Source organism: Protopterus annectens, chromosome 3.part0 (assembly GCF_019279795.1).
Source record: "Protopterus annectens isolate FY-2018-M chromosome 3.part0, PAN1.0, whole genome shotgun sequence".
NCBI lineage: Eukaryota > Metazoa > Chordata > Ceratodontiformes > Protopteridae > Protopterus > Protopterus annectens.
In genome coordinates, this window is record NC_056731.1 from 126,743,963 (window position 1) to 126,758,981 (window position 15,019).

Genomic DNA, 15,019 nt, shown 5'->3' on the forward strand with positions numbered 1-15,019 from the left:
TAACAGGAGCTTTAGCCCAAGCAGATTTAAGAACTATCTCTTTATCAAAAGATGATAAAAATCTAACTATAACTGATCTAGGATAGTTTTTGTTAGAGTTAGTATTAGCTATAGATCTATGTGCCCTTTCGATACCAAAAGAGAATGCTTCTGGTAAGTCTAAAGTTTTAGGGAGCCATGTTGTTAAAAAAGAAGTAATATTGTTACCTTCAATATTTTCTGGCAGTCCCCTAGATCTATTTTCCAGGTCATCCAGCTTTGTTTGTAAATGTGTATTTTGTTTCAGCAGAAACTCAATGTTGATTTCCTCTTCTTGTATTCTATTTTCCATGTCATTCACAGCTTCTTCTATGCCTGTCATCTGGATCTTCTGTTGTTGCAGGTCTATACGTAACAAGTCTATTTGTTTTGTAGTTTTTCTATGAAGGTGTCTATTTTAGTATCCATTTTATCCATCTTAGCAGTAAGTTGCTGGATTATAATTATCAGAGACTGAAGTTCTTTCTTGATGCTGGAGTCTTGAGAATTTGTCTTACTGGAACTCATTTCAGACTGATAAACTGACAGGAAAATTTCCAAAGTGATTTCTGACAGGAATATTGTTAAGATTTCCTTTCTTTTTAGATATAGTTCAAGAACTATATAAAACAAACATATTTAGAAAGAAAATTACTTCAAAATTAATTTTTAAGTAATTAATTCCTGTCAGTGTAATGAAATTGGTGGAGCTGAAGAAATCTGCTGCTATCCTGTGTTCATCCTTGGCCACGCCCCATGTTTGCTGGTTTCTGATTATTAATTTATTGTTCTGAGTTTATTTGCTGATTTGCATTTTATAAAGTGTTATATAAAAAAGCTAATGTTCATATCATCACTTAAAACAGCAGAAAAGAAAGTGAAATGAAGCACGCCTAGCTACACATGTAAGTAATGAGTCAGAGCTTGGCAGCTTTATATTTTACATTACATTTGATGTCAACTTCCTCATTTAACCCTGGATAGCAGTTTGCATTTGTTCTTCTTTCCAAAAACTGAGGATCCCGTAAAAGGCTGTAACTATAGTAATCTCTTTGCTTCATTTAATAAAACACTGGGCTACTGAGTGTAAGCTTGAATGCAATATCAGCATTTATTCAAGAAGGTGTGAATATATTCTAGAATGTACACTGGTACTTCTGTAGTGCCCCATGGGCAATTGCTTGTCACAACCCCAACAGCTTGCTCATGGGACACATGCTCTTTCACTCCGGTCTTGTTTCAGCTGTATTGTAGCAGGTTGAAATAGTACTCTGTCTTATGCTTCTCTCAGCTTTGTGGATCCATCATTATGACAGGTTATAAAGATTATTGTTATATTATGGTTATATTGTTACACCAGCTTTATCATTGTATACATCACAAATTCTGCAAAATGAAAATGTAGAAAAACAAAATGCATGGAATGTTTGAGAGAGGACCCAACATCAAGAAGCAGCAAATAATGTCTCTTCAATTCTGTACCTGAACTAAGATTCATTCATTGCTACTAGTAATGAATATACTAGAAAATGTGATCAGAGTATTATTTATTAGTGTAGTGTCTGTTTGATGGTAGCAAAAAAAAAAAAAATTAGCCAGTTATACAAATTGCTTTGATTATGAGTAAATAGAGCTCATTAGGCCACTGGTCACTTCTTAAAAAGACCCTATTCAATATAAGTAGTGAGTAGGAGATCTTTTTCTCAGTACATTATGGAAACTTTCCTGATTTTCCTATGGAAGTGTTAGGAAGTTATTAAGTTGACTTGAATTACAGTGACTGAAAAATAGACTGCTGTGTTAGTAACATAAAAGAAGATGACACAGGAATACATGGTGTTCATGATACGTACGTGACATGGCCAATGCTAACTTACAGACAGGAGATGAAGAGGTTGTGGTAGAAGAGGCACGGTACTATGACCACATGTGGTGAAACAGTCCTCTTCTGTGCCAGAGTGGTTATACTAAATTTTACAGCAGCCAGTGTGATGAAAATACCAGTATGAAGGAATGTGTTCTGAGTTTTGTTGGCATGGTATTTGGGTGGTATATGATGGAAATTCCTAAAATCCCCACATTTTAGTAAATGTATAACATGATTACAATAATAAAAAAAAATCACTGAAATACCCCTTTCAGACTAACAGTTCCTGATGTATATGCTGAATGCCAGTTCTGTGGTATCCAGACTTTTCACCATAGTCATGTCTTAGTTTTCATCAACACGCAAGCATGCATTTTAGTTTGGTTTACTGATGTGTTACATGCCTATATTAATACAGAAGGAAGAAAATCTGTAGATGATTGAGATCATCTGTTTTGCAGGTAGACTCATGCAGCTGACTCTCATTCTGGGGTGACTCATGGTATTGGCTATTGGGCTGCAGCCCTCCAGCTGAAAAGAGAAACGAAAAAGAAGTGCATAAACTCAAAAAGTCAGCTATTGTTTTGGAACTCCAAGCATGATGTTAGAGTAAAACAGCAGTAAAGCAGCAGTAAATCAGCCTGTTTTACTCTGTTAACATTAAACTTGTTTGGATGTTAGGTTCCTGTTTTGTTGTTCGTTTTGTGCTTATTTGCCTTTGGAACTCTCTGTTGACAGGGAGAGATTTTCTTGTTTGGAAATATATACATGCACATGTGCAGAGCTCCAAGGAGATGCAAAAAAAAAAAAAAAAAATCAAGCCGGGCATTAGGCTTCCCAATCATGAATCAGGCTTGATCGGCAGCATTGAACAGTAACAGAAGGCTTGCTCAATAAGGGAGTCACAGGGCTGATGCATGATGCAGAAAGAAGTCCTTCCTATTGGCTCAGACTGACTCAGGTGATGAAGATGAAGGAACTGGTTAACATGCAAGAGGAAGCATGAGCATGGGAAAAAGTTTATTTATTCAACTTAAAGTCTTTTTTTAGGCACTCTGACTGCTACTGCCAGCATGTGGGAAAAAGGTAAAGAAGTGTGTGTGTGTGTTTATATGTATATGAGTTTGAATATAATGAATGGCTTTATCTGTGTATGTAACGAATGTATGTATGGTGGGCATATAAGCTCTCAAATGTGTAGTCTGGCAAGTCAGTGTTGCAACATGCCCACAGAATGTCTCAATTTTGCCTCATGTTTTTGGTCTGTTCCCAGTATGTTCCTAGTTAAATTTGTGTTTTCTGGCAAATCACTGAAGATGGAAGTCACTCAATTATGACAGGCATTTGAGTTTCAGACATTATATCCCTCAGAAAAGTGCATGACAAAGCTAAACCTGCTTTTCTATCAAATTTGAGCAATTAAGCTCTCAACTGTCCCCAGTATGGCAAATCAGTGAAGATTGCATTGCAGTCACAAAATAATGAGACATTTGAGTTTCAGACATAAAAGTCTTTGGACAAAATCATTCAATTGCAAAGTCTGTTATTCTAGTAACTTTCTAAGTGTGTAAAGGTAGTATCTGTCCCTGAGTTTATTCGTGTGTCCCCACTGTTTTTTAACTTTTTCCTTGATTCTTGAGCTAAGATGTTGAGATTATATTTTGACAGTAGTGAGATGAGAAGATAAATTCTTGTATGGCAGTTATTTTTGTATTAATTAATTCATTTGATCTCAACTGAACACCTAAACTATACAGTAACAGTAATACCAGTGGGTGTAATTTATGTTCACAAGTGGCTGAGTAGATGTTCTTAACTGTCTGCAGTTTGATGGCTCAACTGCCTCTGATTTTGCAGAAATCGCTTATTTTTTGTGTCATATTTTCGTCTGTTCCTTGATTTTTTTTTTCTGGCAAATCAATGGAAATCACAGATTTTATAGGTTTCAAAAATAAAAGAAATCTAATGCAAAGCCTGTTATTCTAAGTTTTTAAATATTTAAAGGCAAAAGTTGTTCCTGATTTTGCTCTTTTGTCCAACATTATTTTTAGCTTTCTCTTTGATTCTTGAGACAAAAGGATGAGATGTGGAGTGGTTTCACACTATTCTGATAGCAGTGTGCTCAAAAGATACATTTCTCTTTGGCAGTTTTTATGTATTAATTAATTAATTAGGTGCAACCAAATACCTGAGGTGTGGAGTCACAGTCCTACAAATGGATTTAATTAATGGCCATGCATGTATCTGTGTGTGTGTGTGTGTGTGTGTGTGTGTGTGTGTGTGTGTGTGTGTGTGTGTGTGTGTGTGTGTGTGTGTGTGTGTGTGTGTGTGTGTGTGTGTGTGTGTGTGTGTGCATAGAGGGTTGAAATAAATTACTTTTGCCAGTAGTTAAGATTTTTTTTTTTTATTTACTTTTTTAAAGATTTTTATTTTATTACATTCTGGTAGCTCCAGTCAATAAAGCTGGCTTTAATTGGTGGGTACAGAGGTTGCCTTGGTGAAAGTGAGTGACACTGCTGTAATTTGCCCAAGATAAGCAGTCATAATTTTAGCTCTGTAGAGGCAGTATGTGTTTGTGTGAAGCCACTTAGTGGCTATTTTGGGACAGTCATCTATCTGATGTATGCACATTCATTAACGTGGCTGTAATTGATGAGCATGGGGATTGTTTGTGATGAAAATGACTGAATGTGTGTGGCAGAGAGGTTGGAGTATACCTAACAGTAGCAAGTTGGTTATAATGTTTTCACTTTCGCCCACGATCAGACTGTGACATCTCCACTCTGGGTCAGTAATCAAGGAGCCTGAATCCTCACCACTGGCACTGGAGAGGGATGTTCACTTGGAACAAAAATGGATACACCCAGTATTTCCAGATGCAGCTGTCTGTATCAAGCACAATTTCCCTTAAGAGCACACAGAGAACACAGTCCGGGGGCTGGTCTCTCTCTCTCTCTCTCTCTCCAGTTCCCCAGTAAGACTCCCCACTGGCAGAGCTATAAGGTTGAGTCCTTAGATGCGTGTCTAAGCCATGTCCTCCAGCACCCTCTCTGTGCTTCATGTCCCTGCTCCAAGCAGCTGATACACACACTCTTTCAGATTTGATTTGCACATACACACACACACACACACACACACACACACACACACACACACACACACACACACACACACACACTAGCCTAGTTAGGGTATGTGTGACAGCAGCTGATCATTGTCACAGCCCTACATCCAGTAGTGTTGCCATTTAACAACATTTGGTTTTCTGTGTGGTGTTTGCATCATGTACTCCTTGGGTTTTATCCATTTGTGTTGGTTTCTTTTCCCAGATGTAAGGGTTGTATAATATATGCCTCTGGCCATTTGCACTTTTACTTTCATCCTAAAACCAGAAGGGTACAGAGAATGTAACTTTCTCTTTGGGGGACCTGAAGGCAAACACTGTTCCCTGATAGGGTTTTTATATCCTTTCATTTGTCTTCTCAGTTTGTTGGGGAACTACTGTTCTGTTAGCTCTGAACATTAAACTTGAACCACAACTTATTTTTCCATGAAAGAACTTTTTTTCTTACTCATGTTTTTTTTTTTGTTCAGGCCATCATTAAGTCAAAAAGTAGTGAACAAAAATCTCTAAGATCCATTCAGAAAATCTAGAACCCTATGACTTCCCTAGCCACCACTAAATGCCAAGCTTAATTCAATTGCATCATCCAGACATTGCAGCAATGGGAGAAGCTAAAAAGTAAGACAACATGTGAAAAAGCAGGAAAAAAGTAATGTGTCTGAATGACATGGGACAAAAATGAGGGAAGAAACAGGGGGAGTGCAGTGGGGACTAATGTGCAATAGGGGGACCCATTGAATCCTTTCTCTAGGGCTCCATTTAGCCTAAAGCTAGCCTTGGTTATTGCAGTCAGACATGTGAGATCTTAAAGTGCTTATAATGAGTGCATACATACTGGAGCAGTCTGTAGATAGAAATGAATACTTATTGACCTGCTGCAATAGAACCCCACCCCATTCTAGTTAGCTCCATCCATTCATCTGCTTCCTGCAACACCCCCTTGCTTTGAGGTCACCTGCAGCCACTGCACTCATTTACCCTTCCTTATCCATTCGTTGTTATGCCCCAAGATACTTTTGGCACATTTAATTTTATATACTTCATAAATGTATTTCCAAACCCTACTATCCTTGCCATAAGTATTATTTCCATATGTCATTTTTTCAAAAATCTATTTTTCTAATGCCACCCCTGGCTCCATCCACCCTGTCTGCCCTTATCAACATATATACAAAGCATACTGCTCTATTGTTTTTTCCCTTTTAATTTACATAGTCAACTTCATTAGGATGTCATGTACTGCAGTTTGTCTGTTAATGCTGGCATTTTGTTAATCTGTACTGCACACTGTGTACTATCTATATTTACATTCCCTGGTATGGTTTCCTGAACTTTGACTAGATGGTATAGCTCACAAAAAACAGCAGTGTGGATAACTGTTTATTATGCATCTTAAGTATTTGTTTTTTTTTTTTCTTTTTTTAGTTTTTAACTAATGTCCCAACAAGAATTCACTTTCCCAGCCTGTTACACATTTAACAAAACAATGAAAAGACTGTAAATCCTGCAATTTCTAACCGAAAAAAAAAAAATAATTTCTGGACTAATGCATTTTTCACATAAGTGGACTGACTGATAATGAAGTGGCACAGAATATAGCACTGTTGCTGTCTGTACTAAGTCTGCATACCCTCCCTGTATCCATGTGGGATTCTGCTGAGTGCTCCAATTTGCTTTCATATCCCATTGCCATGCTGTAGTTAATATGGTGATTAGCTGAAATATCTATACGTTTGTGTGAATGTATGCATCCAGTCACCAAATGGCATCCAAATGAGAATTACTTTCTCTTTCATTTGTCATGTTGTGACAAGACAGGCTCCCCCCAAAACACGCAATCTTGATTTGGGCAAATAAGGTACTACAGAATAAATGGTTGAAAAGCACATCAAGTCTCAGGAGCTCATTTTTAGCAGACCTATAATTAGCAATACAATTATGTACTTCAGATAAGGAATGTAATATTTCTGATCAAAGCATTTCCTTAGTACACAAAATCCTGTTCAGTATTCTCATCTGCCACTTTAATTTGCATCATGGTTTCTTTATCGTCCACTGCCCTCCCCAGAAAGCCCTCTGTTATCCTGTCATACAAACATCAAATTGTTAAAACCCGATTATCAGTAAAGTGTCTCATCCTGCCTTAATGCCTTTGAAGAACAAAAACAAGAGGTTCTGTTCTTTTTCCCCACTTGTTTTTATAGTGCACTCCAATTCCCCAACAGTGTCGCTTTTAGGGTACTGTATGTTTAGCTGGAGTAGAAAGGCTAACCATCAAATCCTTATAAAAATGGGCAGCCTGTTGTGCAGTGGAAAAGCTCTCATGCTTAGCACCACTGAAGCAGTGTGATATAGTGGCCTAAGGAGAGGGGCAGTTATTTATGTGGAGCCTTGAACAGTTACAGGTCTGATTTCCTTTCAATTCCTCCCACACTGACCTCCTTCATACAGTGTGTGAGAGCAAATCACATAAGCCATCATGCACAGAGATGTTAGGTTTTCAATGTAATGGCCCTAACACCACCCCTGGTGGCTGCTGTTGGTACCAATATCACTGTGGGCACAACCATATGCTACTCTCTGTATGGTCTATGTTTTTTTTTGACACACGTGCCCACTGAAAACTGATCATCAGTTTGGAATAGCCAGTCCCACACCCCACTATCCTATGCTTTCCCTGAAGCAATCAGCTGATCAGAAGTGCCATCTGCCTTCTACCAGGATGGGTGGGTGAACCAGAGTAAATGATTCATTTCCAGCATCCTCAGTACAGCTTTCTAGCATCTGAGCTGCTAATCTGAGTACTAGTCAAGGCATTAGCACTGTATGTCACCGAGCCAGGCTTTGGTCTCCTTTCAATTTTATTTTAATTAAATTTATTCACTTGTATAACTGAACTAGTCCAGCTTGTAGCCAGAACTAAGGACTGAACCTCTAACACCAGTGCTGCAACACAGAGATCTGAACCACTGAGCCACCAAGCTGTACAAGTGGAGATTTAGATATTTTTCCTGATTAACATGCCATTGTTGAAAGTGTCTGAACATCATGGCAGACACGTGCAGTACATACAAGTGAAACTATGAAAACGTGTATGTATATATGGCCCATCACTAATGTCACTATATGTCATGCACTGGTCTTGTTAATGGGCTGAGCACCATGATGCAGCTTACACTATGAAAAAGGTCAGGACGATCTAACGTGTTTACTTCCACAGATGAAAGTACAAGTGGGAACACTGGACATACTCAAAAGTGTGACATTTCAGATCAGCAAAAGGGGTGCATCAATTACAAATGAAAAAAATGGGAACACAGTTTACTAGTAATCAAATACATTTGGTTTTCAAAATGACCAATTTAATGATAATAATTCCAAATATATTTTTGGATAAAATATATGTTGTTCATAGCCTGAAAGATTCTTAACTTACATACTAGGCTAGCTGCTGTTGCAGGTTATTTTAACCCTGGCCAGTTTCTCTTTTTGTGCTTGAAAAAAATCTATTCAATTTGGCCTTACCCATCCCATGGTTGATAATTATATATTACCCCTAATGAGAATAAGTGGGATCATACCATAGTTAATTTGAGGGGACTCATGCATGGGATAAAGCATTTAGGTGCTGCTTCTCTCCATTAGTAGTACAGGGGGCAGTCTTGGAGTACATTTTCTCTTTCTCATCCATAGTTGTAATGTATGCTTGAATATGGATTAGGATGAACTTGGTTTTATTTGGATGGGTAGTCTGTTCCATAGCAGAGTTATCTTCTCTAAGATATACCTGTACCTAAAAAACATTCTGTTGATGGTGCAGAAGAGATTTAGATCCATAGACCAAGCATTTCTGATACCACTTGATTTGCTGAAGTGCAGTAAATCCAACAGTAATGAGTTAGAGGATGCCTTATATGCCAGATCCAGGTCACTTCTTAGCAGTCTGTAGGATACTGAATAGAGCAACAGGGCTTTGAGTTAGCCATGTAGGACATGTTGTTTAGGCCTTGTATTCTTTTAGTAAGGCATCTCTGTGGGCATACTAATTGTTGCATGTGTATGAACATATACATGCCAAAGGGAGCATTATATACAATGCTTGGGCTGCTGATGGATACGTAAATGTAGACAGTGCCATCTCTAAACCTAGCCACAATCTGTTTGTTTATAAGTTGGGCAATATAGAAGGACTTTCTTACAACAAGGGCACAAGTTGGTCAAAAGTTAGGTCAATATCCACATAAATTACCAAATCCAGAACAACTGCATTAACTCTTAGGGACTTATTGTCAATGTGGTAGTTCCCTAGGGTAGATGATTTTCCAAATGATACTATAATGAATTTTTTGCATTTAGTTTCAGTCCATGATTTTGGCACCAGTTATTTATTTGAGACAGACCTTCCTGCAGGTTGGCTAAGTCATTTGGGGATGCAATGGCTGCTCCTAGCTTGCAGTAATCTGCAAACATAGTCAGATCTCTTTGCTGTTGGCTTTTACTTCAGAAAAGTTGATGCCAAACTGTAGAGGTCCCAGCACAGAACACTGGAGGACTCCATTAGTGACTGGTCTCATTGTGGAGGTAACTTCCTTATATGTTGATTACCTGTGTCCTATCTGTGAGTCAGTTGGAAATCCAGCGAGTGACATATTTGTTTATTCCTAGTATATTTGGCTTTTCCACTATGCTTAATTGAGGATTTGTGTCAAACAATGCTGTGTGACACAAAGAAATGTGTGCAATATTGTGTCAAATTTGTCAACATTTGATTATTCATTTTATCTTAACCTACCTAATTCAGTTCATGGTTATGATGACGGGGAGTTAGATATTTTTCAGCATGCAGTCAGTGCAAGGCACAGAAACTAATTCTGAATGGTGTGCCAGCACATCACAGGATAGACATATACACATAGACAGACATACTCACACATTCACACTCTCAAATACACACACACACACACACACACACACACACACACACACACACACACACACACACACACACACACACACACACACACACACACAGAGTCATGATAGTCATACATGGTACACACACCTGCAAGCAATTGGGTGGATCATCAATTCAACTAGAATATGTTTATAGGATGTGAAATGAAACTGATTAGCCTGTGAAAATAAAGGTAGACAAAGAAAGAATGCAGAGACTCCTCACAGAAGGCACTACAGTCATGAAATTAATTAGAAAATATGCACTGTGAGGCAGATATGCTCAACACTGTACAACTGTGGATGCCTCAGCACAGCATCTAAGGGAAAATTACATCACAGCACATGCCTCATTAGGATAACTGTTTAAATATTTCAGTTACAACCACAACAGCTGTCAGTGAATAATATCATAAATGTGAGTGGCCTGTAGTGTATATTACTGTAAGTATTAATTATGACACTACAGTCTATAAAACACTGGGCTGCCATGGTGGTGCAGTGGTTAGCGTTGCCACCTCACAGCAAGGGGTTCTCTGGTTCGATCTTCGGCTGGGGTGCCTTCTGTGCGGAGTCTGCATGTCTTCCCTGTGGTCGCATGGGTTTCCTCCGGGTGCTCCGGTTTCCTCCCACATCCCAAAGACATGCTGTAGGTGGATTGGACACACTAACTTGGCCATAGGCATGAGTGCGTGCGTGTGTGTGCCTTCTGTGGAAGGTTGGGCGCCGGGCTGGCAACTCGACACTGTAAAACTCCACTAACAATCATGAGCGGACAGTGATCCGCTGTGGCGACCCCTAAAGCTGAAAGAAGAAGTCTATAAAACACTGCTTGGGCATTTAACACATTCACCATATTAAATCACTGTGCAAATAAAATGTCATAATGCTGACACTGTTGGGCTCTGCAGTCAATGACAGTTTGCAGCAGAATGCTGAATTGTGTGTGGGTTATATTCTCATCTTCATATTCCAAATTTCTAGTAATACAGTAGACTACTAATAACATTAGAAAAATAAAATGCATATCTCAGTAATAAAGAGTTTCTCTGTACCAACCTGGAGCCCAGTTAAGGTACCGGAATGGTCCTCTGTCACTCCATTGCCAACCACTGTCAAAGTCCAAACTGTTCAGACCTATCCATAATGGTGAACTTCTTTCAGAATTTAAACCTGCAAGACAGAAACAAAACATGTGTATCATGATGCAGGCTAACCACATTTAAAATATGGATAATATTTTTAACTTTAACAATAAAAGACTGAAAAGACTAATCATCTGATGCTGTATCATTTATTGCAAATGAAATCACAACATTCTATAAATGCTATAAATACTTTCAGAAATTCTATCTCAGAATGGCATTACAGTGTGAGACTAATTACAGTAAAGCCAGTGTCTTAACACTAATGAATACAAGAAACACAGAAGAAGGTGAACAAAAGTTCAGATATTAAAAATAAATCCACCAAAATGACTGTAGAACACTCTAATGTAATGTGAGTTTGGGTGGATGGCCTAATGGTTAAGGTGTTTGCCTTACAAACACAAGGTGGAGGATTTGAGTCTCACAAGGGATAATTGGCTAGGCTTACAATGGCTCGCAAGGGCAGTTAGCATACTACTAACCTATGTTAATCACTTTTGCTTTAATAAACAGACTTCATCAGAACAATTTTCAATACATTCAAAAACCCTTATATATAAAATGATAATCATGATGTAATCAATAGATCAGGACCACATTCATCAATCCTAAAAACATTTAAAGTGACAATAATCAAATCATATTCCATGTTACAAATTCAGGAAATTATTAATAAGTTAATAATCAGTAATGAAAGAATTATAGCTTTCTAGCTCTTAGTTTCAAAATAGGTCCCAAAATTCTATCCTTTAAACCTACGGCAGCATTCCCATTTAACAACAGCTGCCATTCTAATTCCCTAAATTCAAGCAGTTCCAGGAACACTATACTGGTTCAAAATTACTGAGTATAATGCAAAAAATTTTAAATTTTGTAGTGACTGATAACTCATTAGAACACTTATGTCTAGCTAATGCATTTTTAAAACTTTTTGAACTAATATCAAACATATGTTCATAAATATGATTTTTTAATACCTGCACCCTTTTACCAATGTAAAATGTTGGACAGGTCTGGTACAGTTTTACATATATATATATATATATATATATATATATATATATATATATCACATATTTAGAATCACAATTATAAAAATTATAACCCAAACTTTGCGAAAATTTTGAATGTAAATGTATTCACCATCCATTATCTAACAACACTTGAGTATTGCGTCCACATTTATGTGTTCCTTTTTTATTGTGTACAATTTTTGCTTGTCCTTTTAGAACCATAAAGGTAATATTTTCCATTTCTCCCCTTGCATAAATAAAATATCGCTTGACACCCAGTTTATTTCCAAAGACTTCATAAAGAGCAAACATTTTCCAATTATTTTTCAAGATATTTTCTCACAGGTATTATTATCAAAAGTCAATATCATTGCTTTATCAAATGCTTATGTCTGATTTTAAGTGTTACTTGCTAATGAACCTGAACTTAAAAGGAGTTTATAGAAACCACAAGATCTTTTTTTGGATAATTTCAAATATAATCAGCTCCAAGAAATCATATGGATATCCCTGTTTATAAAATGTAGCCTTCAAAAAAGATCTACTTGTTGTAAAAATGTATCAAAATTTGTAATAATTCTTGTTATTCTAATTAATTGACCTTGTGCAATACTTCCTTCTGTCAAATAAGTTGATTGCTTGAAAAATTAACATAATTGGTTGAAAAAATTGATTTTCAGTCGCTTGTAGAAATAAAGCTGTTATTAAATGTGTCATTCAAAATTGAAACATCTAAATAGTTAACTGTAGTATGTGAAAACTGGTAAGCAAATTAAAAAAAAATAGTGGCATTATTAATGAATTCAAAAAACTGGAACAACTCTGATTCAGTTCCTGTTCCTATAAGAAAAACTTGATGTAAAAATCTATACTAAATAATCCAATAATTGGCATAACTCGTATTGAACAAAGGATTTTCATTCCAATAACACATAACAATATTCACAAATACGGGGGCACAGGCCACACTTATCACTGTACCTGTAGCTTGCCTAAAATATCTACTTTCAAATAGAAAAAATTTGTTTCAGTATTAATTCCTTAAATGTATTCATAACATAATTATCAACAGTTATCAGAGATTCATATGTTATAATCATTTCATTGAACCATTCTTAGCCAGTAGCATGAGGAATTGAATTAAATAAATCTACCACATCAGTAGTTACTAAAATACCATTATTTACATAAAACCTCATCTTTAAGCCATGCTAAAAGTTGCCAAGAATCTGTTAACAACTGTGAATGTTTCTCTTCATAGGGTTTCAGTTTCCATTCTGCAAACATTGTCAAAGGCTGAGTTAGAGAGCCAACCTCATGCAATTTTGCCCTCAGTTGGAGGGGGAGGGGTTCTAAAATATTGTTAAGCAGCTTTGGAATACCCAACACTACAGGCATTAAGGGTTTGAAAACCTTTTAGTATTTATATAATTCATTTGTAATCAAACCATTCAATAACATCTTAAAAATAATGGGCAGGATTCACGAAGCCTCCATGTAAGAGATACAAGGCTTACACGGAGGCTGCAGTTAAACGGTGTGATGTCAGCATGTCATGCATATGCATGAGGGCATGCTGAATCACACCTAAGGCTAACACGGTCTGTGGAAGACAGTAGAGGGCGTGTCCGTAGGCCGAGCCCTGCAAGCGGACATGCCACCAGAAGAGTAAAAGTGCTCAAAGTAAATACCCACGACAGAGTCCATGGAAATGTGAATAAACACAACACAACACATGCCCCCACAGACTATGAACATAAAATATATAAATGAACATGTTATAATTTTTTTTTAAATTGTAAAGATGTTTGCCCGTGAGTGCGCTTGTTTGCGCGGGCGTGCCTGTAGCTTAGCCACAGTTAGCAGTCAGTGGAAAAGCATATAAGAACTAAATATGCAAAGTAAGCCAAAAAGCAATAGTGTAGTGGTAGAGATGTCAGCTGAAAAGCAGGCAGTCATGGTTCGAGCCCCCACAACATCAATTTTTATTTTTAGTAAAATAAGCACAAAACAAGTCCCTGACAAATATGTACACATATAAAATTATATTCTATGTAAAATGTAATGAAATAGGCCATTTAGTTTGAAGAAATGTGAGATAACAAAACAATAAAAAATGCCAGATGTGCCTATAACTGAGCTACTGTTTAACAAGGTGAGTGCATCTGCCCGTAGGTGAGCAGTGGTTTAACAGGTGTAAAATGAGTGCCCGTAGGTGAGCAGTGGTTTAACACGCTGAAACTGTGTGCCCCTAGCTGAGCTGAGTGTAATATGTGTGCTGACAGCCAAATGAAGCGTAAACTAGCGTAACTCGTTTGCACGGAGCTGCGCACCGCGCCAACAAGCTTACCAATGGGCAACGTTGAGCAAGCTGTATCAAAACTGCCTTTACACAGACACACCCCTAGCCTGTCTAGACAGTCATAAAATATAAAAAAGCAGTGGCTAGGTTCAAACCCAGGATACCATGCACCATAGTCAAGGTACTGAACCACTAAGCCATGACAGTTGCACTTAGAAATGCAGTAATAGCAAATATATAGGAATGAATAGAAAGTGGAGCATGCCAAAGCAGGTCTTGTGAAGTTGATACAATTCCAAAATGGCCAATCACAGATACGTACGGAAAAATGGCATATATAAGTCCCATAGGCGGAAATACACAGCATAAACGAGTGTAGAACTAACTTGCAGCCAGAATGTCAGGAGTAGGTGAGGGTAGTTGCTTTCGAGCACAGAGGTGGGGCGTTGAGGAGTCCAGATACATGGTCTGGCTCCTAGTCCACAATCATGAGGCCCAACTCATGCAGGGCCAGGTCCTGAGGGGAGCATATAGAGCTGAGGTGTGGGACCAGTTGGCTCATGATCTCACCAGTGCCACAGGGATTCCAAGGAC

At 37.7% G+C, this 15,019-nt stretch overlaps 1 protein-coding gene across 1 annotated transcript in view; it reads right to left on the bottom strand.

Moving 5' to 3' along the window:
* The window catches only part of LOC122796782 (macrophage mannose receptor 1-like), a 2,734,532-nt gene that overhangs the window by 2,271,437 nt on the left and 448,076 nt on the right, over positions 1–15,019 (bottom strand). The window contains 1 exon segment of the mRNA XM_044065509.1: positions 11,022–11,135. Within this exon segment, the coding sequence (XP_043921444.1) occupies positions 11,022–11,135 (114 nt within the window).